At 40.4% G+C, this 27,528-nt stretch overlaps 1 protein-coding gene across 5 annotated transcripts in view; it reads left to right on the top strand.

Moving 5' to 3' along the window:
• RYR3 (ryanodine receptor 3) overlaps positions 1-27,528 on the top strand; it is a 498,481-nt gene that overhangs the window by 353,223 nt on the left and 117,730 nt on the right. For all 5 annotated transcript variants that reach the window (XM_077127361.1, XM_077127358.1, XM_077127359.1 and 2 more), the window contains exons 39-43: positions 11,693-11,966; positions 13,526-13,640; positions 15,136-15,265; positions 16,451-16,554; positions 18,490-18,625. In XM_077127361.1, the coding sequence (XP_076983476.1) occupies positions 11,693-11,966; positions 13,526-13,640; positions 15,136-15,265; positions 16,451-16,554; positions 18,490-18,625 (759 nt within the window). The remainder of the gene's footprint in view (positions 1-11,692; positions 11,967-13,525; positions 13,641-15,135; positions 15,266-16,450; positions 16,555-18,489; positions 18,626-27,528) is intronic.

Genomic DNA, 27,528 nt, shown 5'->3' with positions numbered 1-27,528 from the left:
TGAGGTAGTGAGTCATGTGCCCACCTCACAGTCAGTTAGAAAAAGAGGTAAACCTGCATGATGTGTAGGACTTTATTTCTGAATGCATGTTGTAGTTTAAGGGTCTCTCTAGATGGTATCATATAGCTGGCATCAAAAAAGCTAACTATTTTTCTGAATTTTATGAAGCTATTGATATTTAGTACCTCTAAAATGGTAAAGTAGATGGGTTTGTATTCCAGTAACCTAGGTTTGAACCTTAGCTCAGCCATTTACTTATTGTGACAATGGGCAAGTTTCTTGAGCTCTATATATTTCGGTTTCCTTATCTATAAAAGGAGAATAATGATAGTCCCAACCTCATGGGATAGGGATGAGGGTGGTGTATTACAACTCAGTGGGATAGGGATGAGGATGGTGTATTACAGTTCAATGAAACGGGGCTCATTTTAACACTCTAGTACCTCCTTAGACGTCTCTATACCCTCAGCTTCTGGACTGACTACACAAAGTATAGGTCATAAGAACTTCAGCTCCACCTTTATCATTTCGGATGCTTTCAGCAAAAAAGCAACAGAAAACCTAACTCAGAGTAGTAGCCAGTAAGGGTCTTCCCTGACCCACTGAGCTAAAGGTTTACAGGTGGAGTCTGCTTGGGTTTGAGTCAATCCAGTAGCTCACTTTCCCCACAGTCTCCTCATTCCATGTTCCGACTTTGCCCTCAGGCTGGCCACAAATAGTGGCCTTGGATTTGGGCCTCATATCCATGTATCCCAGGGAACAACGGAAAAGCAAAAAAGCTTCTCCTGCCCCAGCATTCCCAACAAGGGTCCTGGACCACCTTTTATTGGAAACTTGGGTCACGTGCCAACTCACGGACCAATGAAGATGGAAAGGACTGATTGACTTAAATCCACAGAGACCTGCCCCTTTGGAGGTGGGGTTAGATTGGCTTTCCCTGAGGAGACCCGTACAAAGTCAGAATTCTGTTAGACGGGGAAGGGACAAATGGATATGGGTATGTTGTCGGTAGTATTCATCATTATTCATTCAGCATCTTTAATTTACTCAATGGTTAGTGCTGAGATGTGGGCAGTTCTAGCCCCTGACGTTCAGAAGAGGAGCTGAGGCAAGAAAACCAGGTTGTAGGAACTGAAGAAGGCGCCGTCTGTGAGCTGTGTAATTATCTAGAGGGCCATGGCGGTTCTACAGCAGGTACTTTCTGTATTTAATGTTGTTCCAGCTTAGCAGAAACTCTGGGCCAGATCCCAGCATACCTCCGTTGCATTAGCAGCCTACCTTTTACTCCAGTTCTCTCAGCACAAACCTAGAAACTGGGTCTCTCCCATCCAGGCCTCTGTGGGCGCTTAGTAGATTGGCTACAGAGACTCCCCAGTCTGACTTGCAGCCTCAGGAGAGGAGTCAACTTTTCTCAACCTAGGTCTTTCTATCAGCGGGTGTGTATTGGTTTCCTGTTGCTGCTGTATTAAATGACCACAAATGTAGTGGCTTACAACAATGCAGTTTTATTATTACCTAAAAATTCCAGATAACATAGATCAGCAGGGCTACATTCCTTCTGGAGGCTCTAGGGGAGAATCCATCGCTCCCCTTTCCCAGCTCCTAGCAGCTTCCTGCATCCCTTGACTAGTAGCTCCCTTCCAACTACAGCATCATTCTAACCTCAGCTTCCTTCGTCACATCTCCTCTGACTCTGACCCTCCTGCCTCCCTCTTATAAGGACCCTGATCATTACATTGGGCCCCCCTAGATAATCCACGATAACCTCCCTCCTCAAGATCCTTAATCACATCTGCAGAGTCCCTTTTGCCTTGTAAGGTTACACGTTCACAGGTTCCAGGGTTTTGGGTACGGACATCTCTGGGGGACCCTTATTCAGCTGACCCTAGGGAGGAGAAACAGCAGCAAAAATAAACACATGTGTTCTTACACTTGGAAATGACCCACCCCCTGTTAATGCCACTAGAGCATTTACAGCATGCTACAGGTTACCTTTTTAATCTCTTAGAATTTAAAAATAAGTATATGGTATTTAGATGCACATAATTATCTTTCTTCTCCCATTGCGTGAGCATTGCAAAGTACTTTCTAAGATTTACCTGAGTACAGTGCAATGTAGTTCTCTCTCTCTTTTGAATGTAACTGAAAGGCTTCTAAATTCTTTTCCAAACTAACCCCGATTTAAAAGTGCACTCACAGGAACCTAGCACCAGTGTGAGCTCTGGATCTGTGAGCTGCAGGGATTTGCATCACCAGTGGCCAGTGTCTGCCCTTTGATAGTAAGCATGCACCCTGTTGTATGATGGCCACCCTGGTCTGAATTTGGAAGTGAAAAGAAAAGGCTCTTTCCAGACCCCTACAGCCTGAGAATTTAAATCGACTCTGTGAAAGTAAATGACTTTTCTCTTATCATAGCTGGCATTACAAAACTGGTCATTCAAACCTCTAAAAACGGGTTGTGCAACTAGAGCGGGTGATTCTCTAGAGAACTTCCTTGTAGAGGGCACAGCAAGGTGGCTTGGGGGTTCTGAGTTCCGAGGAAGCAGGTTACAAAATGACAAGTGGAAGGAAGTAAACAATTTGACGGTAAGTTATACCTGGACTCCCAAACTAATATACTAAGATGAGCTCTGATTTAAAACACTCTAATCTTTTGTTACGTGGAATGCCTAACTAGTCCAAAAATCTGATATGGAAGTTGCTATTTTTAAAGTATTTTTCAGGCATAAAATCTCCCTAAAGCAATGCAGTGCCTTAGAAATATTTCCATTCTGAATTAGCCTGAACAATAATTTAAAATGTGGCTTATAGATCATCTATTCAGTGTAATTGCCAAAATGTGACTATCCCTAATTGGGCTAATTGCAAAAGTAGAGCAATTTAGAATGTTAATAATAATCTTATAAATGAAGCCATTTATAATTATCAAGGAAACCACATGCACACGACCAGCTTCCCGAAGACATTGTTTCTTAAAAGGATTTGCTTTGTTTTTCATCAGAATACAAATTATTGATTACATATATTTCTTCCTTACTTTTTCCTTTTTGAAAAGAACACTACAGCTTCTTTAAAACCCCTGGGCTGCACTGTCTAGAGCACTTGACAGAACCCTCTCGAAATTCAGTTGAATCAGTGCATGAAAATCCTAGAATGACAGCAGGGTCTGCAGAAGCATCTTCTTTATTAAGCATCTACATTTTACATGGTGAAGGTTCTGAAGGAAATAATATGGCATTTATTTCGGAGGGAGTAGGGGAGAGATGGGGCCATAGGTTGTGGCAAGCAGTAGATTTAACCTGTCTGCCTCAATCTTACTTTGTTTCTTGCATCTCTCCCACTTGAGTAGTTGAGTTCCTCATGATAACTGTTCAGCATTAAAAATCGTTAAAAAACAGCAACAGCATTTCCACAGATGAGCTTAGGAAAGCAGCAAATGTTAACAGTTGGTAAATTTTTAATGCATATGTCTCTCTCTAGTTAACAAAGAGGCTTCAGCTGTATCTCTAGAAGCAATGCTCCTATTGCTATTTGGAAATCCTACCAAAATTGTCAGTGTTGCCCTGTTGATACCAGAGGGAGTGCGGGGAGGGAAATATTCAGTACAGAGACTTCTTGTGTGAATCTTCTGTTGAAGGAAAATGGCATTTCTAAGTAGTCACAGCAAAGAGTAATATATTTTCCACCAGATTATTACAAATATCCCTTGGAAGGCCCCTCTTAACTTCATGATTGAGCTTTTTCTTCCTTGCCTCTTTGGTCTCAAAGCAATGTGGGCCTATCCTAGAAAAATGAAGGACTTTAGATAAAGGAGCCATCAAAAATAAAACAATACGGTAAGATCCTATCATTTCTCTGTTCTAATTTCTTTTAAATATATGTATTACTATAGAAGTTATACTGTCTTATGAATCCTCTCATCTTCTAAATATCTCTACAATACAGTTTTACACAGTAGTCTACACATTAAATGCTTTGCATGTACATATTTAGTTTCCCCAGCTGGGGAAAACTAGGATTATGTTTTCATAGAGAGTTCTTAGCTCAATCTTGGGCACTTAAGAGATGTCAGAAAATACTATTTGATTAATAAGCTACTTTAAGAGTGACACAGAGGTAATTCAGCTAGTCTGACGAGCATAGCAGCAGCTGGTGAATAAGATATGTCCTAAGGTCTAGACACACATCAATGCCGCTGCAAATCCTTCTAGAGTTGACAGCCTTGGTTTCCAGTGTTAATGAGAGCAAAGTCGTTGCTGAATGTTCAGCTAAAGAGGGAGCAAGGAATTGAGTGCCTCCATCTCCAGCCCACAGCCCACCTTTTCTCTGCGTGGCCCATTGTGCTGACTGGAGGGCAGGCTAAAGAAGGCCATGCAGCCTCCGCCTGACAAATGACCAGCTCCCTCCTTGCTCTGAGGATGACTGATCTTAAGACCAAAACAGGGAAACATTTGGGGCCCTTTAGCCTAGCACTGAGCCCTTGGAAGATGAATAAATAATGGCCGAGGCCCTCGCTGACAGCACGGATGCAATTTTCGAACTAATGCTTCCTTGAGCCTCACTTAATTTCTCAGTATGAAGGCTTTCACTCTTCTTACATTCACATTTAATCCCCCTCTCACCCAGAAACGTAGAACACTTTCTGAGCTGCAACTTTCCAGGTTCAGGTCAGGGCTACTTAAGTAGAATCACTACAACCTAATGAAACAGGGTGTCGTATTAGCTGGAGGGGAAACTTTGCTTTCCAGTCATGGCCTTCACTGCAACGGGGACTTTTATATAGCTTACAGGCTCTCAAGCTTGTTGTCTCAGAACTCTTTTGCACTCTTAAAAATTATGGAGGGGACTTCCGGAGAAGATGGCGGCTTAGTAAGACGCGCGGGTCTTAGTTCCTCCTCCAGAAAAGCAACTAAAGAAACAGAAACAATACGAAACAGCTCCCGGAGTCACGACAGAGACCAAAAAGACAGCGTACCCCATTCTGGAACAGCTGAACGGGCAGGGAGAATCTGCTGCGGTGAGCTACCCGAGGGGCGCGCGTTTTCCCGGCCGGGGCGGCTGGCGACTGGGGTCCCCTCCACGCACGTGGCTCACCGGCCTGACTGGGAACGTTGGATAGCGGGGCCCCCCCCGTCACGCTTGGCGTTTCGGGCCAGCTGGGCAATTAGGACCGGCACTCTCCCAAGCCGCGGCCGCCAGCGACCCCCACCTCCACGCGCGGTTTCCCGGGCCAACTGCGGTGCAGACAGATGAGCGCCACGAGCGCGACCTACTGGGCAGGAAAAGAAAAACAGAGCCCAGAGATTTCACAGAAAAAGCTTTCAACCAGCTGCGTAACACACCCAGGGAAATCTGATCAAATGCCCAGACACCAGCAGAAAATAATGGATGACGCTCGGAAAACTGAAGATATGGCCCAGTCAAAGGAACAAACCAATAGTTCAAATGAGATACAGGAGCTGAAACAACTAATGCTGAATATACGAACAGAAATGGAAAAATTCTTCAAAAACCAAATCAATAAATTGAGGGAGGACATGAAGAAGACATGGGCTGAACAAAAAGAAGAAATAGAAAATCTGAAAAAAAAAATCACAGAACTTATGGGAGTGAAGGACAAAGAAGAAAAAATGGAAAAAACAATGGATACCTACAATGGTAGATCTAAAGAGGCAGAAGCTACAATTAGTGAACTGGAGGATGGAACATCTGAATTCCAAAAAGAAACAGAAACTATAGGGAAAAGAATGGAAAAACTTGAGCAGGGGATCAGGGAACTGAATGACAATATGAAGCGCACAAATATACGCATTGTGGGTGTCCCAGAAGGAGAAGAGAAGGGAAAAGGAGGAGAAAAACTAATGGAAGAAATTATCACTGAAAATTTCCCAACTCTTATGAAAGACCTAAATTTACAGATCCAAGAAGTGCAGCGCACCCCAAAGAGAATAGACCCAAATAGGCGTTCTCCAAGACACTTACTAGTTAGAATGTCAGAGGTCAAAGAGAAAGAGAGGATCTTGAAAGCAGCAAGAGAAAAACAATCTGTCACATACAAGGGAAACCCAATAAGACTATGTGTAGATTTCTCAGCAGAAACCATGGAAGCTAGAAGACAGTGGGATGAAATATTTAAATTACTAAAAGAGAAAAACTGCCAACCAAGACTCCTATATCCAGCAAAATTATCCTTCAAAAATGAAGGAGAAATTAAAACATTTATAGACAAAAAGTCACTGAGAGAATTTGTGACCAAGAGACCAGCTCTGCAAGAAATACTAAAGGGAGCACTAGAGTCAGATACGAAAAGACAGAAGAGAGAGGTATGGAGTAAAGTATAGAAAGAAGGAAAATCAGATATGATATATATAATACAAAAGCCAAAATGGTAGAGGAAAATATTATCCAAACAGTAAATTAACTAAAAGTTAATGAACTGAATTTCCCAATCAAAAGACATAGAATGGCAGAATGGATTACGACCCAGCAATACCACTGCTAGGTATCTACTCAAGGGACTTAAGGGCAAAGACACAGACGGACATTTGCACACCAGTGTTTATAGCAGCATTATCTACAATTGCAAAGAGATGGAAACAGCCAAAATGTTCATCAACAGACGAGTGGCTAAACAAACTGTGGCATATACCTACGATGGAATATTATGCAGCTTTAAGACAGACTAAATTTATGAAGCATGTAGTAACATGGATCGACCTAGAGAACATTATGCTGAGTGAGTCTAGCCCAAAACTAAAGGACAAATACTGTAAGGTCCCACTGATGTGAACTGACATTCGAGAATCAGCTTGGAATATATCATTGGTAACAGAGACCAGCAGGAGTTAGAAACAGGGTAAGATAATGGGTAATTGGAGCTGAAGGGATACAGACTGTGCAACAGGACTAGATACAAAAACTCAAAAATGGACAGCACAATAATACCTAAGTGTAATGTAACTAGGTTGGAACAATGAATGAAGCTGCACCTGAAATATGTTTTTTTGTTTGTTTGTTTGTGTGTTTGTATCTTTTGTTTTTGTTTTTTTCTTTTTCCTTTATATATATATATATATATTATTAGTATTATTATTTTAATTCTCTTCTCTATATTAACATTCTATATCTTTTTCTGCTGTTTTGCTAGTTCTTTTCCTAAATCGATGCAAATGTACTAAGAAATGATGATCATACATCTATGTGATGATACTAAGAATTACTGAGTGCATTTGTAGAATGGAATGATTTCTAAATGTTGTGTTAATTTCTTTTCTTTTTTTTGATTAATAAAAAAAATTTAAAAAAAAAAATTATGGAGGACCCTCCCAAAATTTAGTTTATGTGCAGTTATATCTATCAATACTTTCTGTATTAGAAATTAAAACTGAGAAATTTTTAAAATATTTTTGATTGAGTCATTTGAAAATAATAATCCTATTATGCTTCATAAATAACACACTTTCATGAAAAACAACTGAACTTTCAAAACAAAAAAATAGTCAGAAGAGGGGCATTGCTTTACATTTTTGATAAATCTGTTTTATCCCTGGCTTAATATATGTGATTAATTATGAAAGAAATCTGGCTTCAGATAGATACGAAGGTAGATACTCAGAAAATGGAGTAGTTTAACAGCTTTTTTCAGATCATTGTGGATATTCTTTGATTCTGTATCAAAACTCCGCAATGGTATTTTCTTAAAACTTCTTTGCGGTTTGAATCTGAAACCATATTAAGGAACATTTTGTACTTGATTGCATAAAAAAATTCACAGCCCATCTTGCATATATTATTAGTGGCAACAAATACTATTGGTTGTTTTCCTTGCAGTGACAGGTTTAGTTATTCAGTTTTAAGAAAATGTCTGTCAGTTACCCAAATCTCAAAAACCTGTTTCCATGAAACAGGAAACTAGGTTAGCTCGTACTTGGGTCGTACAATTGCACAAGTGCTTTTTCTCAAGCAACCACTAGACTTTCATGTGTAGCACAGGATATTAAGAGATGTGTATACAATGGGATATTATTCAGCTGTAAAAAGAAATAAAAATATGATACATGCAACAACATGGATGAATCTTGAAGACATCATATTCAGGGAAATAAACCAGAAGCAAAAGGACACAAATTGTATGACCTCACTTATATAAAACAATTGGAGTAAGTATACTCATAGAATCAGAATCTAGAATGTAGATTACCAAGCCCAGGGCAGGAAAGTAGGCGATGGTGAGTTAATGCCCAAATTGTACAGAGTTTCTATTTGGGTGATAGAAAAGTTTTATTATGGATGGTGGTGATAGAATTGCAACATTGTGAATGCAATTAACAGCACTGAGTTATATATTTGACTGGAGTCAAAAGGGGAAATTTTAGGTTATATATTACTGGAATAAAAATTAAAAAAATACATAGGACTGTATATATATTTTATATATATGACACAAGCAGGGAACTGTAATGTAAACCATGGACTATAGTTAATAATACAATTATAATAACATTCTTTCATCTATATTTAACATATGCCTCATGCTAAAGCAAGGTGTTAATAATAAGGATGTATATGGGAAAATGATTTTTCCATAAATCTCTTTAACTTCTCTAATTTAAAAAAATATGTATTTGAGAGTTTACTGATAAAACTAATAACTTTTATTGCTTCACTAGGGATATTCTCCTGTGAAAGTAGGCATTTTTCTGGGGGTGTTGCTGTAAAGAATACAATCACTGCCTTTGCAGTTTGGTGTCACTATCTTGATTCATTCTCAGGCACCAACAGTTTTACCCACCACTGCTTTTGCACCAACCACACAACTGTCAATGCAATGAAAAAGGTAACTAACATATCAGGATGATGGAAATACTTTTGGTAGGACTAAAGGGTCTTGGAACTCCAAGGGTTTGTGACCGGATTTTATAAGTGCTGGTATAGATGGTAGTAATAGTTAACCTTTACTTAATTCACATTATGTGTCAAACAGGATTATATGTGTTAATTCCTGTAATCCTCAGATGTATAGATACATGGACAGATTAACACATTCTAAAAAATGTGCTCTTTTTAACCTCTCAGCATTGGTACCATTCGACTGCTCTCCTGCTTGTACTTGAAATTCATTAAAATCTAAGGAAATTTCAGTAGCACTGTCAGGGATATAAAACTCTATTGTCTCGGTCTTAGAAGTGTTTAGACCCTTAGAAGTTCACTGATTCAGCCCAGGCTTGCTTGGTGGGTGCTGAGTCTCTGGTATACATTAGACTACAAAATTTATGCTGTGCTTTTCAGGGCTCTTGAGAAGATTTTCTTTTTTCTTTCTGCTGGTCTTGTTTCTCCACATAGTTATTGGAACTTGGTCTTCGCAATGTGAAATCCTGTCCAACGAGAATGATTGGAAATGTCATTCCTTCCTGCTAAAGTGCTTCTGCCCATCACTGACAGAATGCTCATTGTTGCTTTCTCCTCTTCCGGCAGGAGCTAGGGCCACATCAGTTTTTGTTTGTTTTACCTTGCTTTAGCTTGGTCTTATGCACACATGAGGCTATCCCATTCTCCAATATTTATGTTGAAGGCTAACCCAGACAAAGCAGATTGGGGTGCTTCCGGCCCCTTCCTTTCTGGGTAGCAGGCTGTTTCCTTTCTCCTCTGCCCTGTAATGTGGTGCTTTGCTATGCAGATTCCACACTTCAGGCCACAATTGTTGATTTGGGTGTTTGAATCAGTGTGAGGCTCAGAGCTTACCCAAATCCTGAATTAATCTGCTCCTGGGCTAAGGGAAAGCTAATATGTAGTTGGTTTTGTTATAATTCTTTGTAGAATTCCCTTCTGAAAAAGGATGGCCCCTGAGCTGGTTCACACTTCTACCTGATTGTGGCTTTTCCATGAGTCTGGGCTGTGATAATGTGCTTCATCTCTGCAGAGAATCTGGTTTAGTGGTGAGAAGTATAATTCCTTCAAACCAAAGTTTAGGCTTGAAAGGGAATTGTACTTGACAGGACTAGAGAAACTTAGGTTGGGTCCAGGTGTCTATATGTTATTGTCTTGCTCTCATTCTTACTGTGAATACTAGCTAGGAGAAACAACAGGGACTTTAACATTTGGTTATTGAAGAAGCAAGTTTCCTGAGAGGAGCCCATTCTTGCCCATCAATAACTTTTTCCCTTAGAGAGTACAGATGTTATCTAGCCTAATGAGTATTAGTCATCAATCCTTGCCTACTGAGATCTCTTAGGAACATCTTTTAACTTCTCTCTGACTTGGGTATCCTTTTTTAAGTTTTCAGCTTATATCTCCATCTGAACCTAAAACATCCACAGGGTTGATAGACACAGCAAGAAGCTAAATTAATTCTCTATATCTAGAACTCTTTTGAAGTTTTGGTAACCAAGTTCTATTTTTGTATCCTTCTGATGAGCCAAGCCTGTAGCTAAAACAGGTATCTGCCATGTATAATGATATGTTGGTGGAAAACTGGACTATTAGAGATGGCACAGAGTACTGATATGTACCTGTGTGAGTTTAATCCCAGTTCTGTCACTGATTCACTGTGTGAACTTTATCACCCCCTTAGCTTTGCCTTTACCACCAGATCTGAAGTAAGGATCCTGGTGCTATCCCTACCTCACGGGAATGTGATAGGCAGAGGTAGATATTGGTGCAATTATGACTTAAAAGCGGCATTTCTTGCCTCCACCAGAGTATGTTGTGGGTATGGGTACGGCATAAGTAGGGATGAACAGTGTCTGCCCAGCCATTCCCATGGGACCCCCTTCCTCTCCTCCTCCCGCTCAGATCTAACTCTCCCTCTCCATCACCTTCGCACACCAACTCCAATCAGCAATGGTTAGAAGTCATTTGGTCCAGTATCTGAAGGTCCCATAGCTGGTTTGAGTCCCACTTCAGTGATCTTTCCTTTACTTGTTTAGTCAGTGACATTTCTGTGCAAACTGTATAAGCCTAACACTTCTGGATTCAAAGTCATAGTGGTTTCTCTCAATGCTTATGAAAGCAGTGCAGAATACATCAGCTGACTCCTGGCAGAGGTCCAGGGCAGTGATATCAGTTTGGTGGACAATGATCAGGCATCCAATTATAAAACGTTTACACTTGATAGAATGTTGTAAGTCCCCCTACTCTACATCCCTTACTGTATTATTATGTTTGTATCATCCAAAGTAGCTTTTACAATTCTTGAATCAATGGCTTGGTTTTGTGATCTGTAGTGTCTTTTAAATTCTTGGAGAAATTCCAGTATTTAATACTGCTTTACTCTAAAGAGGCTTCCTCTCATGGCTTTACCCACCCAGAGTCAGTCACTCCCAGCTCTGGATCCCATGGCACTTACATGTACCCCATTTCAGTATTTACTGCATTGTATTAGAGTTAAGAGATAAAAATGTAAACAACTTTTGTCTGACCAAGAAGACAAGGATAGTGTCTTATCCGTTCTTCCCTTTCCAACGTATATTCAAACATTGCTCAATCAAAATAGATATTTAGCACCCTTAACTCAAAATATAGATATTGTCTTCTGTATATGGCTGGCACACTTGTCTTTCAACAATGTATTCTGCTTTTCTGCCTGCCATGCCTTATCCATAAGAGTTGATGATGTCGAGTGAAGCGGCTGAGATACCCAGCTCTCCCTGAGCTGTGATGGCCTCAGTCATGGCCCTTCCTGCTGTCTTTCCAGCGACGCTGAAGGAGCTCATCTCACAGACAATGATCCGCTGGGCCCAGGAGGACCAGATCCAGGATGCAGAGTTGGTCCGGATGATGTTCAGCCTCCTCCAGAGGCAGTATGACAGCATCGGGGAGCTGCTGCAGGCTCTGCGGAAGACCTATACCATCAGCCAGGTCTCCGTGAGTGACACCATCAATCTGCTGGCTGCCCTCGGCCAGATTCGCTCCCTCCTCAGTGTCAGGATGGGCAAGGAAGAGGAGCTGCTCATGATCAATGGGCTGGGGTAGGTCATTCATAGCTAAGTGTGTTTCTGTCAAGAGAGCTTCAAGTGGAGAAACTAGTTTATGTCCATATAGGGATGTTCCAGAATCAGATCATATCAAATCTTTGTATGCCAACAAAGGAGTTGGTGATCCTGATTGTATTCATCATGGGATGATCTCTTTGCCAGATCAGTTATCTTTGATAACCTGGCTGAGAGACCAGACTACCTGCTATTCATAAAGGGCCATCGCCAAAGGAAGTATAGAGGAGTCTTAGAGAAAAACAAAATGATGTAGTCTTAATAACCCCAGGGAGGCAATGTAAAAATTCTGAGAAGGGGACAGTGTATGCAACCCAACAAGAGAGAAAAGATTTGAGCACTTGAGCTTTTGACTCTTTGGAAATCGAAGATTCCTGCCTGAATTCCCTCCTTTTTCTCAAGACTGACGTATGGAGTAATTTTTGTCGGTTCTATAAGACACCCATAATAGTAGCTCACGGCTCTCCTTGGAGGCAATGTACTCAAAAAGATCGCTAGCGGTTTGATCATTTAAAGGATTTTCCTTAATGATGTAGTCTAGCATTTCCATTTTGCAGATGAAAAAACTGAGACCCAAAAAGATTCTTTGACCAGCCCACAGTTTTACCTGATTAAAGTCAAGCATTAGAGCTATAAACTTCCTTCCCTCAACTTTCCATCCCACAATGCTTGAACCAGCAAACCAAAGGAAAATTACCAAGACCCAGGAAAGGGATTTTGAGGATCCTCGGGGGTGAGGGGTCAGGAAAGGGGAAACACATTCATTCCTCATTTCCAAACAAGGTCTTAAAAGCATCTTAATTTCTCTTATATGAGAAGAGAGAAAAGGGTACAGAACTGTCCTCTCCCGTCTCCCCCAATCCTTGAAGTAGATGTAGCTGCCATAGAAACTGGTGGTATTTTCTCTTCCCAGCCACAATAATCAGAAAAGGGGATTAGATTGGGGGTACAGAGGAAGCAAACTGCCCTGTAAGGGTTTGCACAGCCAGTTAGGCTATTTCTCTATTCATTTGCAGTTTTATTATGGAAAGTTGTATTGAATGACGTAAAAAAGAACTATTTATATATTTCTTTGCTTTTTAAAGACAGATGTCCAAAAGCTTCATTTGTTTCTCAATTGTCTTAAACAGGTACAGGCCTATCTTTAAGGAAACTGAAGTAGGTAGAGACAGCTATAAGGAGAAAAGGATAAAACATAGAAGACCAAGATTTCATAAAGGAAGAGAAGTTCAGTGATTTGAGCTGTCTCACAAATTATTGCAAGCCAAAGAGTCCAAGAGACAACTTTTAAATATGTCATTAGGAGGAAACGTTTCAGAGCTATCAAGTATTTAGTAAAGTAGCCCAAAACAATTCGTATGAACGAAAAAAAAAAGGTGCTCCACACAAATTCCACCTGGCCTCCTGCGTCTTATCTCTTTAGCCTATCCCGTTAACTTTTTTTCACCCCCATTTGTACATCTCTGTGTTTTCATCCCTGACTTTTCATATCTTAGGAATAAGGAAGTGCTAAAGTCTCTCTCTGCTCCTTACCCTAGAGACATAATGAACAACAAGGTGTTTTATCAGCATCCCAACCTCATGAGGGTCCTCGGCATGCACGAGACGGTGATGGAGGTGATGGTGAACGTACTGGGTGCAGAGAAATTGCAGGTAACGCTGGCAGGAGACACCCAAGGTGACTGGTTCAAGGCCCCAGGGCGGGTGTCTGCTGCCACAGTTATTCTTCTCTGGGAGAGGGAGGGAACTGTACAATGCCAGGAAGGAGCAAAAAGCTGGGATAATACTGCTGGGTGGAATCCAACCGTGGTAAGCACTCCCACTCTAAAAGCTTCGGGCTTTTCTCCCTCATCCCGCTGGGCCATTCAGCGGCTCAGCTTGCTTCCTGTACTCTGCAGGCCTGCCCCTCCGCAGATGGAATTCCTCTGGGTTCCATTTAGGAGCCTGTTATGTTTTGTGCTGAGTTAGGAGAAGGCTGTTCTAAAGAAGACAGAGAGAGTGATCTTAGTAATGCTCCTGGCAGTGTTCCCTCTGGCATGTTCGTGTTTCCTCTATGGGGTCTATAGTCAGGAGCTCCTATTGGGAAGGGTGAAAGGAATAGGGATGGGGCATAACTGGGCATTTATCCCAACTCATCTGGGATCCTCCTCAGAGGTAAATAAACTCCGAAGGCAGCAGATAGGGTATATTTTCAAATATTGAAAATTCCAGAGTGCCAGTGTCCTAGGAATAAATGATTTCCAATGCTGCTTCACCAATTGAAGGCAGAGTAGCTACCAAATTGGCCTTCCTTCTTACTTACTCCCTCTTATCTCTTGGGAAGTTGACATCTCTCCATAATATCCCTGAACAGATGTCTGGATGCCTCAGCAGGCAGGTTGGCTGTCTCTTTCAGAACCTCATTTCATAGAGCATTCTTCCTGACTCTAAAGGAGAAAACCAAGGCCCTTCTGGGATCCTTAGCAAGGTTACACTGACACACACCCTGAGCATTGTAAGATGTAACCCTTCTCTGGAGATGCTCATTACTTTGTTAAGCATATTTAAGCCAAGCACAATTAACAGTAACATAAGATGGCATCTCAGTACAAAATTGTATAATTCAGATTAGAAGTGATACAGGAGTCCCTAAGGAATCAATCATCAAAGACAAAAGTAGTTGGAAGAAACTTCAGAGAGTCAAAGAGGGTGATGTCCTTCAGACCTCACTAACATAGGGGCCAGCCATTCCCAGAGGACTCGGATTTGACATGGTGTGAGCTTCCAGCATTTCTTGCTGAAATTTCCCATCAGAGAGTTCTGTCCACTCACTCCTCAGTTGGAAACAACAGTAGACAGCAATGGGGTCATATCCCATCGCACATGACCTCTAGAATGACTGAGATTCTTATTTGATGTCTCTTCTCTTTGGAGGAAAGTTATTTTAGGAACTATAATTATTTCTCAGTATTTCCGGAAGACTCTTCTTAGATGGTTGCTCTCTGTCCCTTCTGTGAGCAAGTCATGGAATAAACTGGAGATAAGGAGAAAACTCGTTTTCTGAACCATTCACAACTTGTGAGACCTCACTAACCTAAGACTCTTCAAGGTCAGACTTCTGGAAAGTCCACCTGTTACTTCCGCTGACACTTCTTACTTCTCCTTACAGATTGCTTTTCCAAAGATGGTTGCTAGCTGTTGCCGCTTCCTTTGCTATTTCTGTCGAATTAGCCGACAAAATCAGAAGGCCATGTTTGAGCATCTAAGCTACCTGCTGGAAAATAGCAGCGTTGGCCTAGGTATGTCCTGTTATAACCTCTGGGTTCAGACTCAGGGATTATACTCCCTCCACTTATGAGATAAAGGAAAAGGAGCCATGTGCATGCTTCAGTGTTTTTTTTAACTATAAGAAGAAACCCAGCTTGATCTAAAAACAAGTGAAATAATGATACCTTGTCTAGGCTCCTAAACCTGTGTAGAGATGTTTCTACCAACCAGGACAGGTGACAGATTTTTGTTGGCATATTCATACAATTTTACCTTACTTCTTTGGGCACCAGTAGCTCACGGTTTGTGAACTGCTGCCTGGGATTGCGGATATAGTCTAGGGACTTTATCTAGGGACTCCTCCCAGCCCACTCAGCTGACCAGTGGGCATTGCTAACGAGACCAAGGTCATGGGTCCAATTTCTCCTTGGCAGACTGGCTGCAGACCACATGCTCAGTCGCAGCAGCCAACCAGCAAATATTTTCCTTTGCTGCAAGGCGGAATGGCCAAGAGCAACCATGGATAAACGGTATAAATCCATTACCACCACTAAAAAAGAAGCACAACGACATATGCCCTACTCAGTCTTCTGAACGTAAACTGAATGAATTTGTGGAAGACACAAATACAAGCACGTGAAATCTGAAATCTGTTTTTTTTTTCATTTATCAAATGCAACCTTAAGTTTTCAGCCTTTTTTGTCAGGTGCCACATAAAATTTTTCTTAGTTCTAAAAAAAAAAACCTTCTTAGTTCTAGTCTAAAAGCCAAATAAGAAAAAATCAAAGACAAGGTTGGGTGACCTGATGTAATTGTAGGATGTAATGCGGTTTGAGACTGTTTTAAGCTGCAGGCAGTGGCCTCCAAAGTGGTCAAGTCATTTGGGCTTAGTTGATTAAGTCATCCTTGAGTCTTTTGAGTGATCATCAAATTGGGGAACTTAAGAAGTCTCAGGTTAGAAAAGCACTTGAAAATGCATGGTCCCAGCTGACTGCATGAATCCATACATATTCAGCATTGAATGTTAGGAGGGAGATTAGCAAATAGAGCCATTCTTGGGTTAAGTTGGACAGGCTGCCCTCTTAGAGAACAGCGATGCGATGCAGGTTTCCATGTGTTTGCTGCCCTCGCCTGTCTGTTTATATACACTGCAACCTCAGTTAAGCACTGCTGGGTGGTCTTTCTGTCCCTTCCTTGTGCCTTCTCCCCTTCCTCAGCCTCCCCATCAATGAGGGGATCCACCCCGCTGGATGTGGCAGCTTCCTCTGTCATGGACAACAACGAGTTAGCCCTGGGTTTGGAGGAACCAGATCTCGAGAAGGTAACTATTGCTTGGAGGGCAGTGTGCTTGCTCTCCTCTGCCCACCAGCACAGCCAAACCAAGGAAAAGCTGGCTAAAAGCTGAATTTTCATCAGAACATCTACATCTTGATGGGAACAGGGTAGAATATAAGTAATTGGTGGAAACATGATAGTTATGATCAGCATCTCCTATGAACTGTGATAGCCACTTCGAAGACATGAATATGCAGACAGTTGTGCTGTCTCTTGTGGATGCCCAGCCTCATGGGTGTATATGAAATATTACCAGACATTTTGAGGTTCCTAATGCAGTACACTCTTACCTAACTTATAAGTTTATATAGTAAAGAAAGACGTGAAATAAAATTGTATAATCAGCATAAAAGTAAAGAATGTCTACTCCTATCCAAGTACAGATAAGACTAAACTGAGCTGCCCAAAATTGGGATTGTGGATTGCACACCTGATGGTGGTATTCATTTGGGGCTGCTTTACATACATCCTTTCCCTAGTGCACCTTGGGACTCTTTCCTCGCCTAGATGGCTAATGAGATTACCAAATGTGATTTCTGAGCATGGATATGTGAACAAAGCTGCCTGGCCACATGGGAGCTGGTCTACAGTCTGGTCCACTCAGAGTCAACCAGTAACTCAGTATTCTGGTCTGGCAATGTCATGGCCAAATGGATCCCCAGTGTGTTCTCTCTCCACCATTAACTTTCCAGATGTAACCAAGTAACTCCATAGGCCTATTTTTAAATGGCAGCTCCCTTTTACCAGAACTGGGGAAACCTGGTGTATTTCTATATAACAGAGATAATTAGTCTTATTGTGCACTTGGAAGCAAAAGTAGATTGGGGTTCTGATTATAAATCTACTATATTACTAGACTCTTTCTCTAGGGTCTAGGGAAATGAAAGCCTTTTGGTTGCAGAATTCCACAGGCCTCTCAACTATCTCTCTAAAACATTGGGCACTTACTTTTTTTTTTTTTTATTAATTAACGGAAAAAAAGAAATTAACCCAACATTTAGAAATCATACCATTCTACATATGCAATCAGTAATTCTTAACATCATCACATAGATGCATGATCATCGTTTCTTAGTACATTTCCATCGGTTTAGAAGAACTAGCAACACAACCGAAAAAGATATAGAATGTTAATATAGAGAAAAAAATAAAAGTAATAATAGTAAAAACAAAACAAAACAAAAACCTATAGCTCGGATGCAGCTTCATTCAGTGTTTTAACATGATTACTTTACAATTAGGTATTATTGTGCTGTCCATTTTTGAGTTTTTGTATCTAGTCCTGTTGCACAGTCTGTATCCCATCAGCTCCAATTACCCATTATCTTACCCTGTTTCTAACTCCTGCTGGACTCTGTTACCAATGACATATTCCAAATTTATTCTCGAATGTCGATTCACATCATTGGGACCATACAGTATTTGTCTTTTAGTTTTTGGCTAGACTCACTCAGCATAATGTTCTCTAGGTCCATCCATGTTATTACATGCTTCATAAGTTTATCCTGTCTTAAAGCTGCATAATATTCCATCGTATGTATATACCACAGTTTGTTTAGCCACTCGTCTGTTGATGGACATTTTGGCTGTTTCCATCTCTTTGCAATTGTAAATAACGCTGCTATAAACATTGGTGTGCAAATGTCCGTTTGAGTTTTTGCCCTTAATTCCTTTGAGTAGATTCCCAGCAATGGTATTGCTGGGTCGTATGGCAATTCTATATTCAGCTTTTTGAGGAACCGCCAAACTGCCTTCCACAGTGGTTGCATGATTTGACATTCCCACCAACAGTGGATAAGTGTGCCTCTTTCACCGCATCCTCTCCAGCACTTGTCATTTTCTGTTTTGTTGATAATGGCCATTCTGGTGGGTGTGAGATGATATCTCATTTGGGCACTTACTTTTGTACTGTCCCTGGCAGGTGGTGACCTACTTGGCAGGCTGTGGCCTACAGAGCTGCCCCATGCTTCTGGCCAAAGGATACCCTGATGTTGGCTGGAATCCAATTGAAGGGGAGCGCTACCTGTCCTTCCTGAGGTTTGCCGTCTTCGTGAACAGTGAGTCCCAGTTTTCCATGCACTTCTGACCCAGGACAGCGTAATCATGGGTACAAGCAAGGAAAAGGGGTTCCTTTAAATTGCTTCCCATCCATAAATATCATAGATCTACTGGTGCTTGGCAGCAGGCTGAAAAATTTTAGGAAGGATCAGGCCAATGGACAGAGCCCTGAGTCCCAGATCCATCAGTAAACTCACTGCCTGGGTGTGGGCTTGTCACCTCTCTGTGCCTCTTCTCCTTCTAGTAAGGAGGGGGCTTGTTAATATTTTTATATCACCTATTTCAAAAGCCAAATGTTAATGTGCCTCTAGATGCTTAGATTGTTTATTGACGGGGTGAATGAGTGGATGGATAGATAGATAGATGGATGGATAAAATAAAAAATAACTGAATAACAATAAAAGGTAAATGAACTCCAAGGAAAGAAAAATTGGTACAGCAACCCTAAATATTATCCTTCTTCGTAAAGTCACCTCTCATTTACAATGAATTCCAAGTTTCCTCCAATTTTTTGGTTGTATTAGTTTAATGTGCTGAATATTTATGGTTGTATTAGTTTAATGTGCTGAATATTGTATAAAATAAGTGGACTACTTTCTTGAAAATGAATCTAATCTTCCATGACTTTGTTATAATATTAATTCACTAAATTTACATTATAGTTTTGATCCTTCTCCCAGATTGGCATTCTAAACTAAGAAATCCAACTGCACTGGTGTCTTAGTTTGCCCCCAGATCTGCTATGACAAATATCACAAGTTGAGCTGAATTAAAACAACAGGCATTTATTGTCTCATAGTTTTTGAGGCTCGATGTCTAACACCAAGGTAACAGCGGACTTTGTTTTCTCTGAACTTGGTTGTATTCTGGTGGTTGAATCTCTGCCTCCATCACATGGCAAACTGTCTCTTTTTGACTCCTCCTCTGGTTTCACTACTTTGACCAATTTTCTTTGCTTACAAGAACTTTGGCCATATGAAATATATATATATATTTCAATTTATTTTGTATTATCAAATCTATCCAAACAACATACAAACGTGAACATTCTTAACATACAAACATTCCGTGTATGGTGTACAATCAGTGGCTCACAATCTTATATTAAGGTCCACCCTCATTCCATGTGATCACATCTTAACTAACAGGAGATTCAAAGGCCTTAGTTACAAATGGGTTCATACTCAGAGGACTAGGGTTTAGGACAAAAATATGTCTTTTGTGGGGGATTTGATTCAATCCCCAACAGTTGGGTAAGTGATCTCAAAGAGGAATTTCAGCTAATAAGCAATCTTTTCTATTGTGCTAGGTATAAGAGTTTATCTCAAAATATATTGACATGGATGTGACATCATCATATTCCTGTATGTTTTCTTGTCTCCTTTCCCTTCACCCCACTGGCTTACTTTCCAACACTCTACTAAGCTGTATTCTTAATATTTAAATGAATTCTATTTCCTGGTTTTCTCTTCTATCCTGCCAGACAAGGATCTTGAGATGTCGGTATTTTGTTCCCCTGGGATCCATACAGCCAGGTTTCCAATTCACAATCTTCTGCTTCTCTCTGCGAATTCTTTAATGCCCCTCCTCTCTTTATTCATCACCAACATCACTAAATTCCATTCTCCCCTCTCGAGGCCAGTTTCAGAGTATACTCTAATAATTTGTTTTACTTTCCATGCCAGAATTAATACAGAGTGACTGTAGTAGGAATGATTTTTAAAGTGATTTTTAGGATTCACAAGACTCACCATAGTCTGTGTAAATAGACTATAGGATAAGGAAACCAGATCAAGGCTGGACCAATGGACTCATCCTTAGTCACCTACACAGTCAAAATCAGGGGCTTTGTGAGTCACCAGTGAAACCATCTACATGCATTATTAGAGTAAAAGAATCCATTGTCTATACTTTCATCTGGATTGCCTGAAATCTGTCACTGGCTTTTTCTGGCTAGGTACAACCTTACTGAACTAAACTCTAGACCGAAATACTTGGTCAACCCCATTTGTTTTCAAATTATTTTATCTCTCTTTAACATAACATTCTCTGCAGTATGATATCATAAAGCAACAAGCTCTAGAAAATTGGCCCATCAGTAAATAGAGCTGTGCATTTTAATTTTAATGTGCATTGTTTCCTCACAATATAAAAGCCACATTCATTTTTGGCAAAGGATGTCAGCCCCTGCTTTCAGATAACTTACAGTCTAGTAAGGGGTCCAGACTCTACAGAGGACACTGCAATAAAAAGAAGACAGGAAGATGGTGCTAAAGGGCTTCAAGAGGGGGCACTCCTCCTGTTGAGATTAGAAAAGGCCCCTCAGAGGAGGTGCTTTTAGAGGTAGGCTTTGAAGGGTAGATTTCTGGATACGGATATGCAGGAGGGGTGTTCCAGTTACGGAGCAGCATGAGCTGTGGCCTGAGGTGGAAACATGCTGTGCCAGGAAACACATGTCAGTCTGCGGGGTGGTTGCATGGATGGAGTGGTAAGAGACCCATCTTAAAGGGCAGATGCGGCTATACTGAGGCAGAACCTGTGCCATGCCAAAAAGTTTAGTTTGATTCAGGGTGTAGAGAACTGAGAAATGTTTACAGCAGAAGAGAAACATGATGGGTACCATGATTATAAAAGGGCCAGCTAGTGAAAGAGAAGGACTGGGACTATGCTCAGGGTGGAGTAATGAGTTGCTGAATTCTAGTGTTAGTAGCAGGGATGGAATGAAGGACAGGCATCTGAAAGAAATTGTAGAGACAATTTATGGAACTAGATGGTGAGGACAGTGATGGTGGCCAAGTATAGATATGTTGAGGTCACGTTGAAGCTTAGGGATTGGAGGGAAGAGAAAATAGAAATAGTAAGCATGTCAGAAAGAGAAGATGGTTTGGGATCGGAGTTAATGAATTGAGTTTGGTTTAGATCATGTGGGGCCTGCATCCTGTGACCCCCAAATAGAGATGCTCCTAGTTGGGTTATGGAATGGGGATCGATCAATCAATAGATTGGGACTGAATAGATTTGCAGATTATCTGTGGCTGAAATGGTAGGAGTAGATTGTCACAGAGGAAAGGTTGAAAAAGAGAGAGATGGAGAATATGAAACAGAAGAATATTTCTGAATACAGCAAGAGTAGATCAATCAAAACAGAGCAAGATGCAAGACTTTGGGCTGTAGGGTGGAGTTTCTTGAGTTCATAATGGGCTCCATCGTGTCCTAGTTGTGTGACTTTGGGCAATTTACTTAAATTTTTCTAGCCTCACTTTTTCTTCTATGTAAAATAGAGATAATAATAGTATGTACCTCACAAGGTTTCTGTGAGCTTCAAATGAAATAATCCATGAAAAACCTAGTTCAACAGAGTGCTCGTAACATAGTTAGCCCACAGCCAATGTAGTTATTATTGCTGTTGACCCTTACAGAGTACTAGGTCATTTGAAATAGGAAGCTATTTATTTATTCCTTGGAATCACAAAACATTTAAATTCTTAATGTCAATGGGGTATGGGTAATTAAAAGGGACTTCCTGGCCAATCTTGTGGCTTGACATTTCAGAAATAGTGCTTGAATCCTTATCTGCTGCTCAGTCATGAAAGATGAAGGTGAATGGGTGGTCATGGTAGATGGTGGGGGTACTCATGGTGGGTGATGGTGGATGATGGTGAGTGATGTCAAAAGTGGTGAATGGATGATGATCGTAGGTGGTGGAGGGTGGTGGTAGGTGGTGATGGTAGATGATGGAGTATTCATGGTGGGAGATGGTGAACGATGGTGGGGTAGATGGTGGTGGGTGGTTAATGGTGATAACAGTGATGGTGGGTAATTATGATGGGGTAGCAGATGGTCATGGCAGGTTGTGAGTTGATTGTGGTGGGTGGTGTGGTAATAATAACAGCTAACGCTTATTGAAAATTTACCAAATGCCAGGCACTATCCTAAGCACTTTTACATTTAGTAACTTAAATTCTACAGCAGTCCAGTTAAATAGAAACTGTTATCATTGTCATTTTAGAGTTTAAGTCCCTGAGGCTCAGAGAAATTAAGTACCTTGCCTATACAGCTAGAAGTAAGGCCAAGATTTAAGCCCAAGGAATTTGACTTAAAAGGCCAGAGATACCCAAAGCATTATGCAATATTGCCTTCCTAGCACTATTTTCCTAATGAAGAAGGAAAAACAGCGTTTTCTCCCCACTTTGAGCTTGTCAGAAATTATAGTGTCATTCTTTACTGTTTAGAGCTAATGTTTATTTTAATGTGCCTTATTAAGGATCCAGAAGTGAAGCCTTTGCCATTTAAAATAATGGAAATTGGAAAATCCTTTCTAATGTATTATTTTTACTGGTATTTCTTATCTTTATGTTCATCTTAAATCTTCTTCAATAAGATTTGTCTTTAAAAGAACTTCTGAAAGCGTATAATTTCCTCTACTTTATTTTTATTACCTTGCTGGGAAACCTTGGGTTGCATTCAGCTCTAGGAGTAATGAAGTCGAGAAGCTTTTATTTAATCAGCAGTTGTAAACTCTATAACAAGGCAAGATACAGATGTGTTTGGGTGTTTGTGATTAATCTCTTCCTAACATAGATCCAGAGAAGGAAAATGTTTCCTACCAGTCCACAAGAAGAAAGGAAAAAGTTATTTAATGCTTTGTTGGTGTTCTCGATGTTTGTGTTTCAGTGATGTCTGGCTCAGGGTACAAATATGGTCATGAGGAACACAACATCTCCTAGTTTAGCTGAATCTGCTTGCCTAGGCAGACTGATCACTTGTAGTCATAAGGTGGGCATCTGTCTTGTGAAAAGTGTACGCAGGGCCATGAAGAGTGAAAATAGACATGCTCTAAAAGTTCTGCTCTCAAGTTACTTGCAACCTTCAGCAGAAATGAAGCAAGCCCAAGTAGAATTATCAGAAATAATGACAAATGTCATGGAATAATGACAAAAAAACAAAACTGTATCAAGTTACTTGCAACCTTCAGCAGAAATGAAGCAAGCCCAAGTAGAATTATCAGAAATAATGACAAATGTCATGGAATAATGACAAAAAAACAAAACTGTATGATCACCCACACCTACCTTCTTAGTGTCACAGGTAATTACTGGCATCCAAGGATGAAGGTGTTTACTAGAATCTCGTAGAGTTAGTCTAGGATTCTGTGAGAAAGAAGGCAACTGTTGAATAATCTTCTGAAGAAAGAAATGGATATAGTTTAACAGAGTAGTATGGGGAAAGCATACTGATGGAGCACTTGAGCCAGAAGACACGAATCTTTCTGGACCAAGCGCATAAATTTACATCTTAGATGTGAAGTGCATAATTGGTGTTGATGCTTCAAAGAATCAGCTGATTCATGTTTTTAGGATCAGAAAGGATGTAATGACCAAACTTACATGTGATTAGTACTAAAGACTGGGGACAGAACTCTTGTTCTCATATTTACAATACTATTGGGAAGACTCACAAACTCTTAAAAAGATAACTAACAGTAAAAGATTTATTTAAATAAAAGTTTAAGACAAATGTGAACAGTAAGTTGAACTCAGGAGATACTTATGGCTAGAGTAGGGAGAGGTGGTTCTCCAGAAAAGGCAGAACATAATGGTACATTTGTTCTGGGATATGTCTAGTTGGGGATTGGGTGCTTAACATCTGTGTTACACCTTCTTACTGGTTATAATGGAAGTACAGAATCTCTTAGCTTATCTTCCTCTTTCTTCCACTGTGCCCTCTCTCTAATTTCTGTGCCTGAGAACGGTAAGAAAATCAGTCAGTGGGAACAGGAAAGGACTTAGAGAGATAAAAGCAAGGAAATATGATTCTATCTGTAAAAAATCAGATATGAGACAGTGTCAAAACCCAGTAGATGTGTCAAAAACAACACACTAATAGAAAATAAATTCCTCAAACAAAGAAGCCAATTAGCAAACCAAACCCTAGACCATCAAACAAGAAAACCTCTGGCTGTGGTGAAAGACCATTTGGCTCTATCCCTTCCATGCTGAGTGAATAAGTTCAGGAGCTCCTTGTGGGCTCCACATTGCAGATCTGGCTGAGAATTTTGACAGTGGGTCCAAATGCCAGAAATTTATATGTATGTGGGCTTCATCAATCATTTTATTGACAATAATAATTAATGAAACCTGATATCTAAATAAAATTGAGTTTTAGCTGAAATATTAAAGTAGGGTAAAAAAACTGCTTCATCAACATTATTCACCAAAAAGATGCAGTATTATGAGCCTGGTACTCATCACAAATTGATTTTCATCAACTCCCTGAGAATGATATTTATTAGGTGGACTCTGTTCTTTTAGAGCACAGCTCAATTCTGCCTTCACATATTTATCTCGCTCAAGTTTTATTTCACATATTTCATGAAGAAAAGCATATAGACCCAATTCTAGACACATGGGCAAAATTTTAGCTAAATTCTGGGATTAAATATGGGTCTCTCAAATCCTGGGCTACTGTGCCAGTCCATCCTGTGTGATTCCATTTAGTCTCATGACTTTAAATTCCTATATGTTGATGACCCCAAATGTACATTTCCAGCCATATCCTCTTCTCTGAGTCCAAAACGTGTTTATCCAGCTGCCCATTTGACATTTCCACTTGGAGATCTAATAGGCAACTCAAATTTGATTATGTGTTAAGGATTGAATTTGTAATTATCTCCCCCAAGAATTCCCATCTCCCTAACTAGTACCACTAGCCTTTCAGATATCCAAATCTTGGGTGGTATCTTTGCTTCAGGCTTTTCTCTTATCCTCATCACCAATCCAACCTAAATGCTGTTGATTCAGCCTCTAACTAAAATCCATCTACTACTCTCCATCTTGGCTGGAAGCATCCTCCTCCAACTGCCATCTTCTGCCTGACCACTGCAGTAGCATAGGAACTGATTTCCCAGTTTCTACTTTTGCCCCTATATAGGTCAGTTTTTGCTGCAAAACAAACAGCTCATTGAATCTCTAATCTATGTACTTCTAATCTCATAGAAGCACAAGCATTTATTTCTTGTTCACTTATCAGTGAGATGGTTGGGTATAGCTCTGTGGGTCAGCTGGAGTGGCTCTGTTCCACTCGTCTAATTCTGGGGTCCAGGCTTGCCTATCTTAGTTACCATGTCTCTGCTGTTCCTGGATCAGTGACTAAAATATATTGGCTCAATGAACTGCTGAATTAATGAGCAAATGGGCAAAAAGTACCTGGTTTGCTCTTTGAAGACACATCCCCAGCTCCTCCCTTCTGGAGGGGCTTAAAGAGGAGATCATGTTTCCTCACCACTTACAATGACCTGGTTCATACAAGTTGCCTGATACCACATCAAAGCTAGAACTTACCAAAAAAAAAAAAAATTGGGCCCTGGCCATCACCCTGCTTTATCCTTCCTTAGGTAAACTAAGACTGTCTCCAGACTCATTCTTTCTGAGCCCCCACAGCTCTCTCTTACTGCACTGGAACTTGATCGAAGATGTATTCCTCTTAGAATTAATTGAAATCTGAAGAAATGGGTACCCCAGACTCCTGTCAACAGAGGCTGATAATTGGTCTAGTTAAGCAATGCTCTGATGGGTAGTCACCCTCAGCTTTCCATCTAAGTCTTGGAAATGGTTTCTCATCATCAAAGTGCATTATAATATATTGTGCATGGTTTTGTTCCAAGTGCTAGTAAATTGAACACTGTACTCCTTGCTCTAAAGGAGTTCCTAATCTAAATCACATTAATAATATTCACTAACATTTAATTACACTCTTACCATGTATGAGGAGCTGGACTTTATGCATTAAGTATATTATTTCAGTTAATCCTCAGATATATAACGTAATACTGTATTTATTGTCTGTATTTTACAGATGAGGAAACAGAGGCAATCATGTTAAGTTTCTGCCTTGTGTCTCAATGAAGTTTGTTCTTTCATTCAAGAAATAATTTTGAATGCTTATTATATGCCAGATGTTACCTACACCCTTGAGCACACAGGGTTAGATAAGTTAGATAATTCAAACATAAGCTCCTGTTCCTATGGAGTATACAGCCTAATGAGAATAACAGACACAAACAGTTCATTAATTACAATTGTGTTCACTGTTTAAAGGCAAAGGATAGGATGTTTGAGAGGACCAGGTCTTCTGGAGCTCCAATGTTTAAAATGGCCCTAAAGGATGAGGAAGACTTACATAGTTGTTTCAAATGAAACGAGGTAGAAGAGATCCCACGCAGAGGAACTTAAAAACAGGGTCTGTAGTGAGGACAGAGAGTGGGAAAAGCAGTAAGCTGAAGATGAAACCACTGCATTACAACTTAATTGTCTCTCTAGTGAGAATGACTCTTTTCCCAGGAGTAAAATGGGGAAAATCATTTCCATTTCTACCCAACTGCTCAGCAACATTGAAAAGGGGGTGCTAAAATGAAGACAGATTTGAGAGTCTTTGAAGAAAGTCAGCGTAAACACTCCTACTGTTATTAAATTCACTACTTATTTTGGAACTCAAGCAAAAACATTGTTGTAAGCCCTAGGGCAAAACTAGTTTACCTTAAATCACTCTCTGCTTGTAAAATACTCGTGTCAATTATTCAGCTTCCCCACAGTGGTTTTGGTTAGCAATCAAACCTTGTTGCTACAGGTCATTAGGAAAAGAATGTTATTCTATCTTCTAATCTTGCCATCTCTTCTACTTTGTGAAACCTTTGGAAATTCTCTTCTGTGACCCCTTTTTAATCAGCAACTGTGGTTACACTTCAGTTCTTTCCTCTTGTAGGGTTACTTCTGCATCCCCCACAGATAATCCGCATTTTAGTAAACAAGGGACGGCTTCCCAGATCAGTTGTTGGAGCCAGCCTAAGACATAGGACTTTGATAATGTAAGGATGATTTGGCAAACAGAATCCAATCTGAATATA

The sequence above is a fragment of the Tamandua tetradactyla genome, chromosome 14 (assembly GCF_023851605.1).
Source record: "Tamandua tetradactyla isolate mTamTet1 chromosome 14, mTamTet1.pri, whole genome shotgun sequence".
Taxonomy (NCBI): domain Eukaryota; kingdom Metazoa; phylum Chordata; class Mammalia; order Pilosa; family Myrmecophagidae; genus Tamandua; species Tamandua tetradactyla.
Note: the sequence above shows the minus strand (reverse complement) of the source record. Positions and strands in the feature narration are given on the sequence as shown.